This window comes from Pan troglodytes, chromosome Y, assembly GCF_028858775.2.
Source record: "Pan troglodytes isolate AG18354 chromosome Y, NHGRI_mPanTro3-v2.0_pri, whole genome shotgun sequence".
In the NCBI taxonomy this organism is placed as follows: Eukaryota; Metazoa; Chordata; class Mammalia; order Primates; family Hominidae; genus Pan; species Pan troglodytes.
In genome coordinates this window covers 19,320,950-19,334,288 of record NC_072422.2, presented here as the reverse complement: position 1 = coordinate 19,334,288, position 13,339 = coordinate 19,320,950, and the positions used below count along the sequence as shown (strand labels likewise).

Here is a 13,339-nt window from a genome sequence, read left to right as displayed (position 1 = left end):
TGAAGCAACAAGAGAACAAATGTCAAATTTAAATATATTTACTCCATGTTGCAAAGATGTTAAGAACTTAATTCTGCTATCTGGCTCTACTCTTCTACATTATACAGAAGATTCATAATATAACCCTTTAAAAAGGCTTAGGCTTCATCCCATATCCATTCACAGACAAAAAAAAAGCTAGTTCTGTTGTAAGACACAAAGTGATGGTTAAACATTTTCTTTTGAATGTAAAGTGTGTAGCCAGTTTTGACAAATCTGGCAGTTCCACTAAAGGTTAAATATGACTTAGCAATTCCATTCCCAAGTATATACGCAAGAGAGGTAAGCACGTATGTCCACACAATAACTTGTACATGAATGTTCACAGCATTAGTTATAACAGCTAAAAAGTGGAAATAATCCAAATGTCTTTAACAGACGAATGCATAAACAGAATAAGGTAATATCTACAAATAAAAAGAAATGATTAAGTTCTGATACGTGCTAGAATATTGATGAACCTTACAAAGATTATGCTGAGTGAAAAAATCCAGTCACAAAATGCCACATCATTATGTATGATTCCATACACAAGAAATCTCCAGGACAGGAAAATCCTTAGAGGAAAAAAGTAAATTAGTGTTTGCCTAGGGATACACACAAGTTCCAGGAAAATAGCAGGTGACTGCTAAGGTACGGGGGTGATTTTTGAGGTGATTTAAATATTCTAAAATTGATTGTGGACATGGTTGCACAACTTTGAATATATGAAAAAACAGTGAAGTGCACATTTTAAATACATAAATTGTATTACTGGTATTATTTTAATAAAATTGCTATTTAAAGAACACCTTCCCTTTATTAACCATAATATTTTTCTCCCACCGGACTGACCAAGTTAGTTCTTTTTCGTATTTATAGACTTAGAACCACAGGGACCCAGAAACCTTTAGTCCTGTACCTTCTCATTTTAGACTTGTAAGAATTAGAGCCTTAATAAAAGATTTATCTATCCAACATGGACAGAAAGTGGGATCAGAAGTCAGAGCTTTCTGGAATTCAACTAGCCACATTCTCTTCCACTTCACCAACTCTGAATCAACCTCTCTTTCTACTCAACTTTTTACTGCTTCATTTTACCCCTTTTCTCCCTTCACACTGTTCAGGTGTATCATCTGAGTAAATCATTTCTTTTCTTCTCTTTAGTCCAATATGCATGTATTAAGTTCTATTTTTTTTTTTTTTTTTTTGAGACAAGGTCTCTCACTCTGTTGCCCAGGCTGGACTACAATGGCACAATCATGGCTCAGTGCAGCCTCAACTTCCCAGGCTCAAGCGATCCTCCTGCCTCAGACTCCTCTGGAGTAGTTGGCACTACAGGCATGTACCATCACAACTGGCTGATTTTTGTATTTTTTTTGTAGAGATGGTGTTTTGCCTTGTTACCCAGGGTGGCCTCGAACTCCTGAGCTCAAGCAATCCACCCACCTCAGCCCCCCAAAGTGTTGGGATTACAGGCGTGAGCCTCTGCACCCAGCCAAGATCTTCTTTCTGTATCTAAAATTTTCTTTTACTATTTGGTCAAGGTAGTCAACTAACTCTCTTCTCTAGTAAACCCTTTCAATTACAAATTTCTGCTGCAGGATTCTTCCCTAAATTTGACTACATTATATCAAGGCTCGGCAGCAGAAAATATACTGCCAGGTAAAACCCACACTGGTTTACTGGGTTACAGTCAAATGCCAACAGTTCAATTAAATGTTCTAGGCCGGGCACGGTGGCTCATGCCTGTAATCCCAGCACTTTGGGAGGCTGAGGCAGGTGGATCACGAGGTCAGGAGATCAAGACCATCCTGGCTAACACGGTGAAACCCCGTCTCTACTAAAAATACAAAAAATTAGCTGGGCGTGGTGGTGGGCGCCTGTAGTCCCAGCTACTCGGAAGGCTGAGGCAGGAGAATGGCGTTAAGTAAACCTGGGAGGTGGAGCTTGCAGTGAGCCTAGATGGGGCCACTCACTGCACTCCAGCCTGGGCGACAGAGGAGACTCCATCTCAAAACAAAAAAAAAAAGAAAAAAAATTCCTCTAAGAAAGCCCAAAATACATGTGCCACAAGGAAAACAGCTAACTTGAGAGGGAACAAGTGTGCTTTTTAATTATGCATGCCATTCCTTTCATACCTTGAAGCAGTCATCTTGAGTAACAACGGAATTTATCAGTCTCTTCTCTGGATTAAACAGACAAGATACCACCATTTGTAAGCTTCGGTCCACAGATTTCTGAAACACAGAAGTTTTCAGTAATGTAAAGACAACTCTTTCTTTCACTCACTCTTAATAAGGGTGTGTTTTGGTTTTTCCTTTGAAGGTTTAATGAACATATCAGTTTATTTCTAAAGAAATGCAAAAATGCTAAAAGAGGCTGGGAGCAGTGGCTCACATCTGTAATCCCAGCACTTTAGGAGGCCGAGGACGACGCATCACCTGATATCAGGAGTTCAAGACTATCCTGGCCAACATGGCGAAACCCCTTCTCCACTAAAAAATACAAAAATTAACTGGGTGACGGGTGCCTGTAATTCCACCTATTCGGGAGGCTGAGGCAGGGAGAATTACTGGAACCTAGGAAACAGAAGTTGCAGTGAGCCGAGATCACACCACTGCACTTCCAGCCTGGGCGACACCGCAAGACCCTGTCTCAAAAAAAAAAAAAAAAAAGAAATTCATAAAAATGTGATTCATAATTCCTGCCACATATCCTCAGTATGTAAGTTTTCTGACAAATTGAAGAATTATTTTAGAACCTTAGCGATAGAATACTGGTTTAAAAAGCTGAATTTGTTAAATCCCTAAGTGAATTCCAATGTTTCAAGAACAAATACTCAGAACAAAACTGGACAATTATACTGTAAGAGTTATGTTTTCATATTTATTCACATTTTAAAATCCAATATCAAATCAAGGAATTTACACAGCAATGGGACTTCTTGGGTATTATACATATTACCAGCACATCAACTACTTCCACACTCCCACCTGTCTAACAGAACATATGTGACGCAAGAGTGACAGTACTGTTATTACAGAAATTTGCACTAATGATAAAAAAAAGAAACAACCCTGTCTATTTCAGTATTTGAATAATTACTACTGACTTCACCACTGTTGGAAACTTCTGCCACATATAATGTTACGGAGAGAATGCTTATTTAAATATTTTTCACTGCTTAAGATCAAAACTGTTGTAAAAGAAAAGGGACATACAATTCATACTAATTCTTCTTTTGAGTAGAATTCTAGAGGAAACCCTCCCATAGCATTCTGCCAAATCATATTAATACAGTATTTATTAAAGAATGGCTTTTTAAAATTAGTGAAACTGAAATACAGGAAAGGACTTGCTGAATCAGAAACTTTAGGTATATACTGAAAATTTGGGGTATCTGAAATTTCAACAACCTTTACATTAACTGCTGAGTATCAGTCCATTATTTAAGCTCCATGATTTATGGCTAACATTTTTAAATTTGGGCAAAAATGTTTGCTTCTCAAAAAAAGTTATTCAAACTAGAAAAAAATATGAAATATATACTGTAAAAAAAAATTCAAAATTAGATGTTTGCCTTTTGTGGGCCATTTCCAGAGGGTGGGGTAGCTTCATGAATTCAGCATTCATTTAGCACAACATCACCTCCTGTATCAACTTCACTACAGTGACAGTTAAGAGCTGAATAAGCCTATATTTAAAATAATGAAAGTGTAATTAAACAGATAATACAGATACGTTTAAAAGCTACTTATTTATTCCTCAAAAAGGTGAGCTGGTATCAAAAGTTTCAATGTAGGTTGTGTTGAAATTCAATTGTGTTACTTCAGAAACCTTGTTTTAAACGAAAAGTTGAAATGCATTAAGGCAGCCTTTTGTTTTAAAACGTCTTCCAGGTATCAACATAATCAGAGGTAGAAGGATTCTAAGAAACAAATGTAGTTAAGGGAGTGTTTTGAGAATTTTAACACTTACTATATCCTTCAAATATCCAATCGTGATGTAAGACAGCAGCTCTGTTGTATTAGAGGTAATACTCTTGTTTTATTCCTATTCCTCTTTAAGAGTAATTAATAGCAAAACATTTCGGTTTCTCTTCAACAAATGTTTTATGGCTAGTAAAGCCAGAGGCATATTCTAGGCAGATACATGCTAATTCTAAAGCCAGTTAATACCGCCATTCCTGGATTATATAATCTATCAACAAGTAACTGAACACTTATCATTATGTGGACCAGCCACTGTTTCAGCACACAAAAATGTGAGAGACAAAAAGGCACTGTTGCTCTCATGGGAGTTTATAATTGGGTTAAAAATAAAATAACAAAACATAAAACATTAATATAAAGAACCATTTAAAAATATCTATAGGCATATATGGCATAGAAAAAAAGTCAAGAAAGATGAGGAAGTATACGTTTCACTAATTCACTTTACTCCATAACCTCTTTTGCTCCCCAACAGGCCATGGTGGTAGCACCTTAAAAAAATAAAAAGAAGGAAACCAAAACTATTAAAATATTCCTACACATTTTCAAAAACTCATGAGATACACAATATTGAAGCACTTATCATGCTGGCTCATTTGTTATTAAAGTGAAACAAACAGAGTAAAAAAAAAAGAAGTACTTTATGTTTCTAATCCCTGATGTTCTTGTTACTTTTATACATAAAACCTCGCCATGTTCCCAATTTTCTGGAGTTGGCATTGTGGAAATCTCAAGGATACTAGTTTTTTCAATTTATTACTTATCACCATAGATATGATTATGGGTCACAGATGTAGTCATATCTATGAAAAGAGGCCCAGAGAACTACTATCATGAAGCAGCAAGCTAAAATAAAAATATAATTGGAATTCTGTGCTCTAAGAATGGGATGATAAAAAGACGAAAAAGATGAAAAAATACATGCTGAAATATAGAAGGGGACAACGAATCTCAGAAAACTGTTTTACAGAAAAGTTATTGCTAAGTATATCCCTGTCAAAATGTTAATTCATTACTTCTAAATAATACAGAGGGCTTCATTCTAGACCATTGCAAGTGTTTTCCTAAATTTTAGGTACATTTCACTAGTTTAAAATGACACACTATTCAGGAAATTCATATAAACAAGTTAAAGGCTTCAATAATATCTGAAAACAAATCATTTTACTCCCTCTTCAATTACCTGATAATTATATACAGGCAACTGACACCCAGTGGTGACCTGACCTGGTGAATTTGGATAAGTAGGATATGTCTGAAAGTAAGTTTACAGAAAGAATGAATATGGTAAAACATCTTTTTAAATTAGAAAAAAATATTATTCCCAAAATAAAAAAAATGAAAAACTAAAATATTTATTAATTTTCCGTATAAAACAATGCAGAATTCTAAATGAATGAATGACTTTAGGAAGAAATAAATATTCTCTGTCAAGTGCTAAGCCCCTTTGGGTGGGGTGGGGGAACACACAAATGACAAAGTAGTGACTATTTCACCAGGCAAAGTTCACCTTACTGACACTGTGTACTTATGCCCACCCAGAAGTTGTTTCTTACACTGCTGATAAGGCTCCATTAAGACAGATCTCAATGTAAGTTAACTTAATACATTTGCTATTTCTTTGTCAATATACTTCCAGATAGTTTTGTGTTTGACAATATTACAGGGTAATATGTAGTTCTCCTACAGATGTTATGTTTTTTTTCTGTACTTCATTTTGAAAAACTAAGGGCAGTGTACAATCCAAAAGTGGAGAAGGACAGTACAATGTCTTATATGTTTCGATAAATACTTACTGTTTGAAAACATATAGGAAGCAGCATACATGAATACACCCAAATTCAGTAATGGCTCACCGTAAATGTTAGAAACAAGTAGGGCTTTGTCTCTAGCCATTGTTCAGAGAAGAAAAAAGAAGAAGAGGTATATCCTACACATTTCAAGTACACAGAAAATGTCAATAAATGAGAGACACTGAAGAACTATTTCCCTACTATTTTGTTACTTTATTTTCCATCAAAGAAAATGTCTTTTAAACTCACACATAAATAAAACGGACTAAGAAGAAAATAGACGTTATTTATCACCAATAAGTGATAGAGTATGTCAAATCCTACTGTAAATATCAAAGTAATCAGGATCAGAGAAATTACATGCCAGAAATTCACAGGATTTATAGGTACAGTAAAATAGGTCAGAAATCTATACATTCCAGACTGAGAATATATCCCAAAGTCAGCAGTTTATATGAGGAGTCACCTGGAAATCATTGCAAGTAAAGAAGAGCTAGATTAATCGCTATCCTTAAAGAATAAACTAGGCAGAAACATTAGAACAGCTGCTTTCAAATGTTTTCAGAACTAGGTATAATGGGGGAAAGAAGTTCAGGTATTTTAGAGGTAATACTCTTTTTTTATTCCTATTCTTATTTAAGAGTAATTAACAGCAAAACATTTCTGTTTCTCTTCAACAAATTTTTTGTGGCTGGTAAAGCCAGAGGCAGACCCTACGCAGATACATGCTAATTCTAAAGTAACATTAATACTATCTTTCTTAGATTACACAGTCTATCAACAAGTAACTGAACACTTATTATGTGGACCAGCCACTCTTTGAGCACACAAAAACCTGAGAGAGAAAAAGGCACTGTTGCACCCATGGGAGATTGTAACTGGGTTAAAAAGAAAGTAACAAAATGTAACACATTAATATAAAGAATCATTTAAAAATATTTATAAGGCATAAATGATATGGAAAATAATCCAGAAAGAACAGAAGTACATGGTAGGCTAATTCACTTTACCAGAGGTACAACCTACCTCCTTTGCTCCCCAACAGGCCACTGCGGTGGCATCTTAAAAAAAAACAGGAAAACAAAATTATTCAAATATTCATAAACATTTTCAAAAACAAATGATATATAAAATATTGAAGTACCTATGCTGGCTCCTTTGTTATTATAATAAAAGAAACACAATGGAAAAAAGAAGTACTTCATGGTTCTAATTCCTGACATTCTTGTTGTTACTTCCACATACAAATACGAAACCACACCTTTTCCCCAATTTTTGGATTTGGCATTGTGGAAATCTCAAAGATGTTACTACTTTGAACTTATTATGCTACATATGATTATTGGTCATAGAGTCCTCTCTACTATGAAAAGAGAACCAGACAACAATTGTCGGGAAACAGCCTACTAAATGAAACTATAATTTGAATTATGTGCTCTAAGAATTGGGTAGTAATTTTATTTACTCTATATCCCTAAAAATTCATGAAAGTCATTCTGGAGCTTTCATTCAGCTATTTGACAGCAAAGATGAAAACTATATCCTGAAATATAGAAGGGTCAAATCTCAGAAAACTGTTCTACAGAAAAGTTATTGACAAGTATATTCCTGTCAAAATATTACTTCATTACTTCTAAATAAGACAGAGGTCTTCATTCTACACTAATTCTAAGTGTTTCCTTAAATATTAGGTACACTTCACTAGTTTAAAATGACCAACTATTCAGGAAATTTGTATAAACAAGTTAAAGGCCTCAATAATACCTGAAAGCAAATCATTTCATTCCTTCTTACATTACCTGGTAATTGTATACATGGAACTGATATCCAGTGGTGACCTGAACTGCTGAATTTGGATAAGCAGGAAATGCCTGAAAAGAAAGGTGGCAGAAAAAAAAGAATATGGTAAACCATTTTTTAAAATTAGAAAGAAATATCATTCCCAATGTAACAAAAATATTAAAAACGTTAAAATATCATTTTTCTACATACAACAATGCAGAATTCTAAATGAATGACTGACTTTATGATGAAAGAAATAGTCTATGTCATGTGCCACACTTTGGGTGTGAAGGGGGAACAAATGACAAAAGAACTGACTATTTCACCAAAGTTTACCTTATACTGTGTACTTATTCACACCCAGAAATTATTTCTTACACCGGTGATAAGGCTCCATTAAGACAGATTGCAATGTAAGTTAAATTTATACATTTGCTAGTTCAATGTCAGAATATTTCTAGACTGTTTTGTATCAGACAATATTAAAGGGTAATATGTAGTTCTATAGATATTAGTGCTATCTCTGTACTTCATTCCAAAAAACTAAGTGCAGTCTACAATCCAATACTGGAGAAGAGAAAGTATAATGTCTTATATGTTTCAATGAATTCTTATTGTTTGAAAACATACACGTAGCAGCATACATGAACATGCCCAGATTCAGTAATGCCGCACAGTAAATGACAGAAACAAGTAGGGCTTTTTTTCCAGCCATTGTTGAGAGATGGAAAAAGAAGAGGTATACCACACATCTTTCAAGTACATGGAAAACATCAACAAATTAGAGACACTGCAGAACTATTTCACTATTATTTTGTTACTTCATTTTCCGTCAAGAAAATGTATTTAAAGCTAACACATAAATGAAACGAACTAACAAGAATATAAACGTCCTTTATCAACATTAAGTGATGGAGTATGTCAAAACCTACTTTAAATATCAATGTAACCAAGATCAGAGAAATTAGATGCCAGAAGCTCACGGGATTTATATACATACTAAACCACATCAGAAATCTACCCATTCCAGAACCAGAATATATCCAGAAGTCAGCAATTTATATGAGGAGGCATCTGGAAATCATTTCAAATAAAGGATAGCTGGATGAACTGTTAAACTTACCAAAGAATAAAGTAGGCAGACACATAAGGAGAGCTGCTTTCATTCACTTTAGGTACTGGTTATAAGGGGGAAAGCAGCTCTGGTGATTTGGAGGTAATACTCTCGTTTACTCCTATTCTTATTTAAGCGTAATTAACAGCAAAGCATTTCTGTCTCTCTTCTACAAATTTTCTATTGCTGGTAATTCCAGCGGCAGAATCTACGCAGATACATGCTAATTCAAAAGCCACGTGAATACTACCTTTCTTTGATTATATAGTCTATCATTAAGTGGACCTGCCATTGCTTAAGCAAATAAAAACCTCAGGGCAAAAAAGGCACTGTTGCTCCCATGGGAGTTTATAATCGGGTTAACAAGAAAGCAAAAAAATAAAATAAAACATTGATAGAAAAATCACTTAAAAATATTAATAGGCATATACGACGTGGAAAAAAACCAAGAATGAACAGGAAGTCTATGTTTGGCTAATTCACTTAACATCAAGGAAAACATAATCCCTTTGCTCCCCAACAGGCCCCTATGGTGGCATCTTAAAAAAAAAAGGAAACCAAAACTATTAAAATATTCCTACACATTTTCAAAAACACATGAGAAACACAATATTGAAGTACTTATCCTGCTGTCTCCTTCTTTATTATAATACAAGTAACAGAAAGGAAAACTTGAGTACTTTATGTTTCTAGTCCATGACATTCTTGTTACTTTTATATTAGAAACTTCACCTTTCTGCAAATTTTCAGGGGTTCGCAATGTGGAAACCTCAAAGATACTAGCTCTTTCAGTTTATTACCATAGATATAATTATTGGGCATAGATATACTTGTATCTATGAAAAGAGATCCAGAGAATTACTATCCTGAAACAGCCAGCTAAAATGAAAATATAATTGGAATTCTGTGCTCTGAAAAGTGGATCATAATTTTATTTCACTCTATCTCCGTAAGAAAATTCATGAGAGTCAGTTTGGATGTTTCATTCAGCTATTTGACAGTAAAGATGAAAACTACATCCAGAAATGAAGAAGGGGACACCAAATCTCAGAAATCTGTTCTACAGAAAAGTTATTGCCAAGTTTATTCCTGTCAAAATATTACTTCATAACTTCTAAATAAGACAGAGGTCTTCATTCTACACTAAGTCTTTCCTTAAATTTTAGGTACACTTCACTAGTTTAAAATGACCAACTATTCAGGAAATTTGTATAAACAAGTTAAAGGCCTCAATAATACCTGAAAGCAAATCATTTTACTCCCTCTTACATTACCTGATAATTGTACACAGCCAACTGATAGCCAGTGGTGACCTGAACTGGTGAATTTGGACAAGCAGGAAATGCCTGAAAAGAAAGGTTGCAGAAAAAAATGAATATGGTAAAACATTTTTTTAAAATTAGAAAAAAATATAATTCCCAACATAACAAAAATATTTAAAAAGGTAAAATGTCATTTTTCTACATACAACGATGCAGAATTCTAAATGAATGACTGACTTTATGAAGAAAGGAAGATTCTATGTCAAGCGCTACACTTTGGGTGTGAATGGGAACAAATGACTAAAGAATTGATGATTTCACCAAAGTTTACCTTATACTGTGTACTTATTCACACCCAGAAGTTATTTCTTACACTGGTGATAAGGCTCCATTAGGACAGATTGCAATGTAAGTTAAATAAATATATTTGCTATTTCCCTGTCACAATATTTCTAGACTCTTTGGTATCAGACAATATTATAGGACAATATGCAGTTCCACAGATGTTATGGCTTTGTCTGTACTTCATTCCGAAAAACTCAGTGCAGTCTATGATCCAATAGTGGAGAAGAGAAAGTATAATGTCTTATATGTTTCAATAAATTCTTATTGTTTGAAAACATACAGGTAGCAGCATACATGACTACCCCCAGATTCAGTAATGCCTCACAGTAAATGACAGAAATAACTAGGGCTTTTTTTCTAGCCATTCTTCAGAGAAGGAATAAAAGAGGTTATACCGTACATGTTTCAAGTACACGGAAAACATCAAAAAATTAGAGACACTGCAGAACGATTTCATTATTATTTTGTTACATCATTTTCCATCAAAGAAAATGTCTTTTAAGCTAACACATAAATAAAACGAACTAAGAAGAATATAAACGTCCTTTATCAACATTAAGTGATGGAGTATGTCAAACCCTACTTTAAATATCAATGTAACCACAATCAGAGAAATTACATGCCAGAAGCTCACGGGATTTACATATATATATAATAAACATATCAGAAATCTACCCATTCCCGAACCAGAAGATATCCAGAAGTCAGCAATTTATATGAGGAGGCATCTGGAAATCATTTCAAATAAAGGATAGCTAGATGAACTGCTAAACTTACTGAAGAATAAAGTAGGCAGACACATAAGGAGAGCTGCTTTCATTCACTTTAGGAACTGGTTATAAGGGGGAAAGCAGCTCGGGTGATTTGCAGCTAATCCTCTGGTTTACTCCTATTCTTATTTAAGCGTCATTAACAGCAAAGCATTTCCCTTTCTCTTCTATAAATATTCTATTGTTGGTAAAGCCAGAGGCAGATTCTATGCAGATACATGCTAATTCTAAAGTCACATGAACACTACCTTTCTTTGATTATATAGTCTATCATTATGTGGACCTGCCATTGCTTAAACACATAAAAACCTGAGGGCAAAAAAGGCACTCTTGCTCCCATGGGAGTTTATAATCGGGTTAACAAGAAAGTAACAAAGACAAAAACAAAAACATTAATATAAAGAATCACTTAAAAATATTTATAGGCACTTATGACATGGAAAAAAAATCAAGAATGAACAGGAAGTCTATGTTTGGCTAATTCACTTAACGTCAAGGAAAATATAATCCCTTTGCTCCCCAACAGGCCCCTATGGTCGCATCTTAAAAAAAAAAAAAAAAAAGGAAACCCAAACCATTAAAGTATTCCTACACATTTTCAAAAACACATGAGAAACACAATATTGAAGTACTTATCCTGCTGTCTCCTTTTTTATTATAATACAAGTAACAGAAAGGAAAACTTGAGTACTTTATGTTTCTAGACCATGACATTCTTGTTACTTTTATATTTGAAACTTCACCTTTCTCCAAATTTTCGGGAGTTGGCAATGTGGAAACCTCAAAGATACTAGCTCTTTCAGTTAATTACCATAGACATAATTATGTGTCATAGATATACTTGTATCTGTGAAAAGAGACCCAGAGAATTACTATCGTGAAACAGCCAGTTAAAATGAAAATATAATTGGAATTCTGTGCTCTGAAAAGTGGGTCATAATTTTATTTCACTCTATCTCCATAAGAAAATTCATGAAAGTCAGTTTGGATGTTTCATTCAGTTATTTGACAGTAAAGATGAAAACTACATCCAGAAATGAAGAAGGGGACACCAAATCTCAGAAATCTGTTCTACAGAAAAGTTATTCCAAAGTATATTCCTGTCAAAATACGACTTCGTTACTTCTAAATAAGACAGAGGTCTTCATTCTACACTAATTCTAAGTGTTTCCTTAAATTTTAGGTACACTTCACTAGTTTAAAATGACCAACTATTCCGGAAATTTGTATAAACAAGTTGAAGGCCCCAATAATACCTGAAAGCAAATAATTTTACTCCTTCTTACATTACCTGATAATTATATACAGGCAACTGATATCCAGTGGTGACCTGAAATGGTGAACTTGGATAAGCAGGAAATGCCTGAAAAGAAAGGTTGGCAGAAAAAAATGAATATGGTAAACCACTTTTTAAAATTACAAAGAAATATAATTCCCAATATAACAACAATATTACAGAAGGGAAAATATCGTTTTTCTACATACAACAATGCAGAATTCCAAATGAATGACTGATTTATGAAGAAAGAAAGATTCCATGTCAAGTGCTACACTTTGGGTGTGAAGGGGGGAGAAATGACAAAAGAATTGATGACTTCACCAAAGTTTACCTTATACTGTGTACTTATTCACACCCAGAAGTTATTTCTTACACTGGTGATAAGGCTCCATTAAGACAGATTGCAATGTAAGTTAAATTAATACATTTGCTATTTCCCTGTCAGAATATTTCTAGACTGTTTTTTATCAGACAATATTATAGGACAATGTGTAGTTGTACACACGTTATGGCTTTGTCTGTACTTCATTCTGGAAAACTAAGTGCAGTCTATAATCCAATACTGGAGAAGAGAAAGTATAATGTCTTATATGTTTCAATGAATTCTTATTGTTTGAAAACATACACGTAGCAGCATACATGAATGTGCCCAGATTCAGTAATGCCTCACAGTAAATGACAGAAATAACTAGGGCTTTTTTTCTAGCCATTCTTCAGAGAAGGAATAAAAGAGGTATACCGTACGTGTTTCAAGTACACGGAAAACATCAAAAAATTAGACACTGCAGAACGATTTCATTATTATTTTGTTACTTCATTTTCCATCAGAGAAAATGTCTTTTAAGCTAACACATAAATGAAACGAACTCAGAAGAATATAAACGTCCTTTATCAACATTAAGTGATGGAGTATGTCAAAACCTACTTTAAATATCAATGTAACCAAGATCAGAGAAATTAGATGCCAGAAGCTCACGGGAT

General features: G+C 34.1%; 1 protein-coding gene across 2 annotated transcripts in view; it reads right to left on the bottom strand.

The window, feature by feature from the left end:
• The window catches only part of LOC738636 (deleted in azoospermia protein 3), a 59,647-nt gene that overhangs the window by 3,720 nt on the left and 42,588 nt on the right, over positions 1–13,339 (bottom strand). The window contains exons 16-20 of one of the 2 annotated variants that reach the window (XM_063805066.1): positions 12,371–12,442; positions 9,977–10,048; positions 7,606–7,677; positions 6,833–6,867; positions 2,160–2,258 (exon numbers count right to left, since the gene is read on the bottom strand). In XM_063805066.1, the coding sequence (XP_063661136.1) occupies positions 2,195–2,258; positions 6,833–6,867; positions 7,606–7,677; positions 9,977–10,048; positions 12,371–12,442 (315 nt within the window). In that variant the 3' untranslated portion in view covers positions 2,160–2,194. Of the gene's footprint in view, positions 1–2,159; positions 2,259–5,998; positions 6,273–6,832; positions 6,868–7,605; positions 7,678–9,976; positions 10,049–12,370; positions 12,443–13,339 lie in introns of those variants that run through there. The other variant, XM_063805067.1, reaches the window with a different exon arrangement.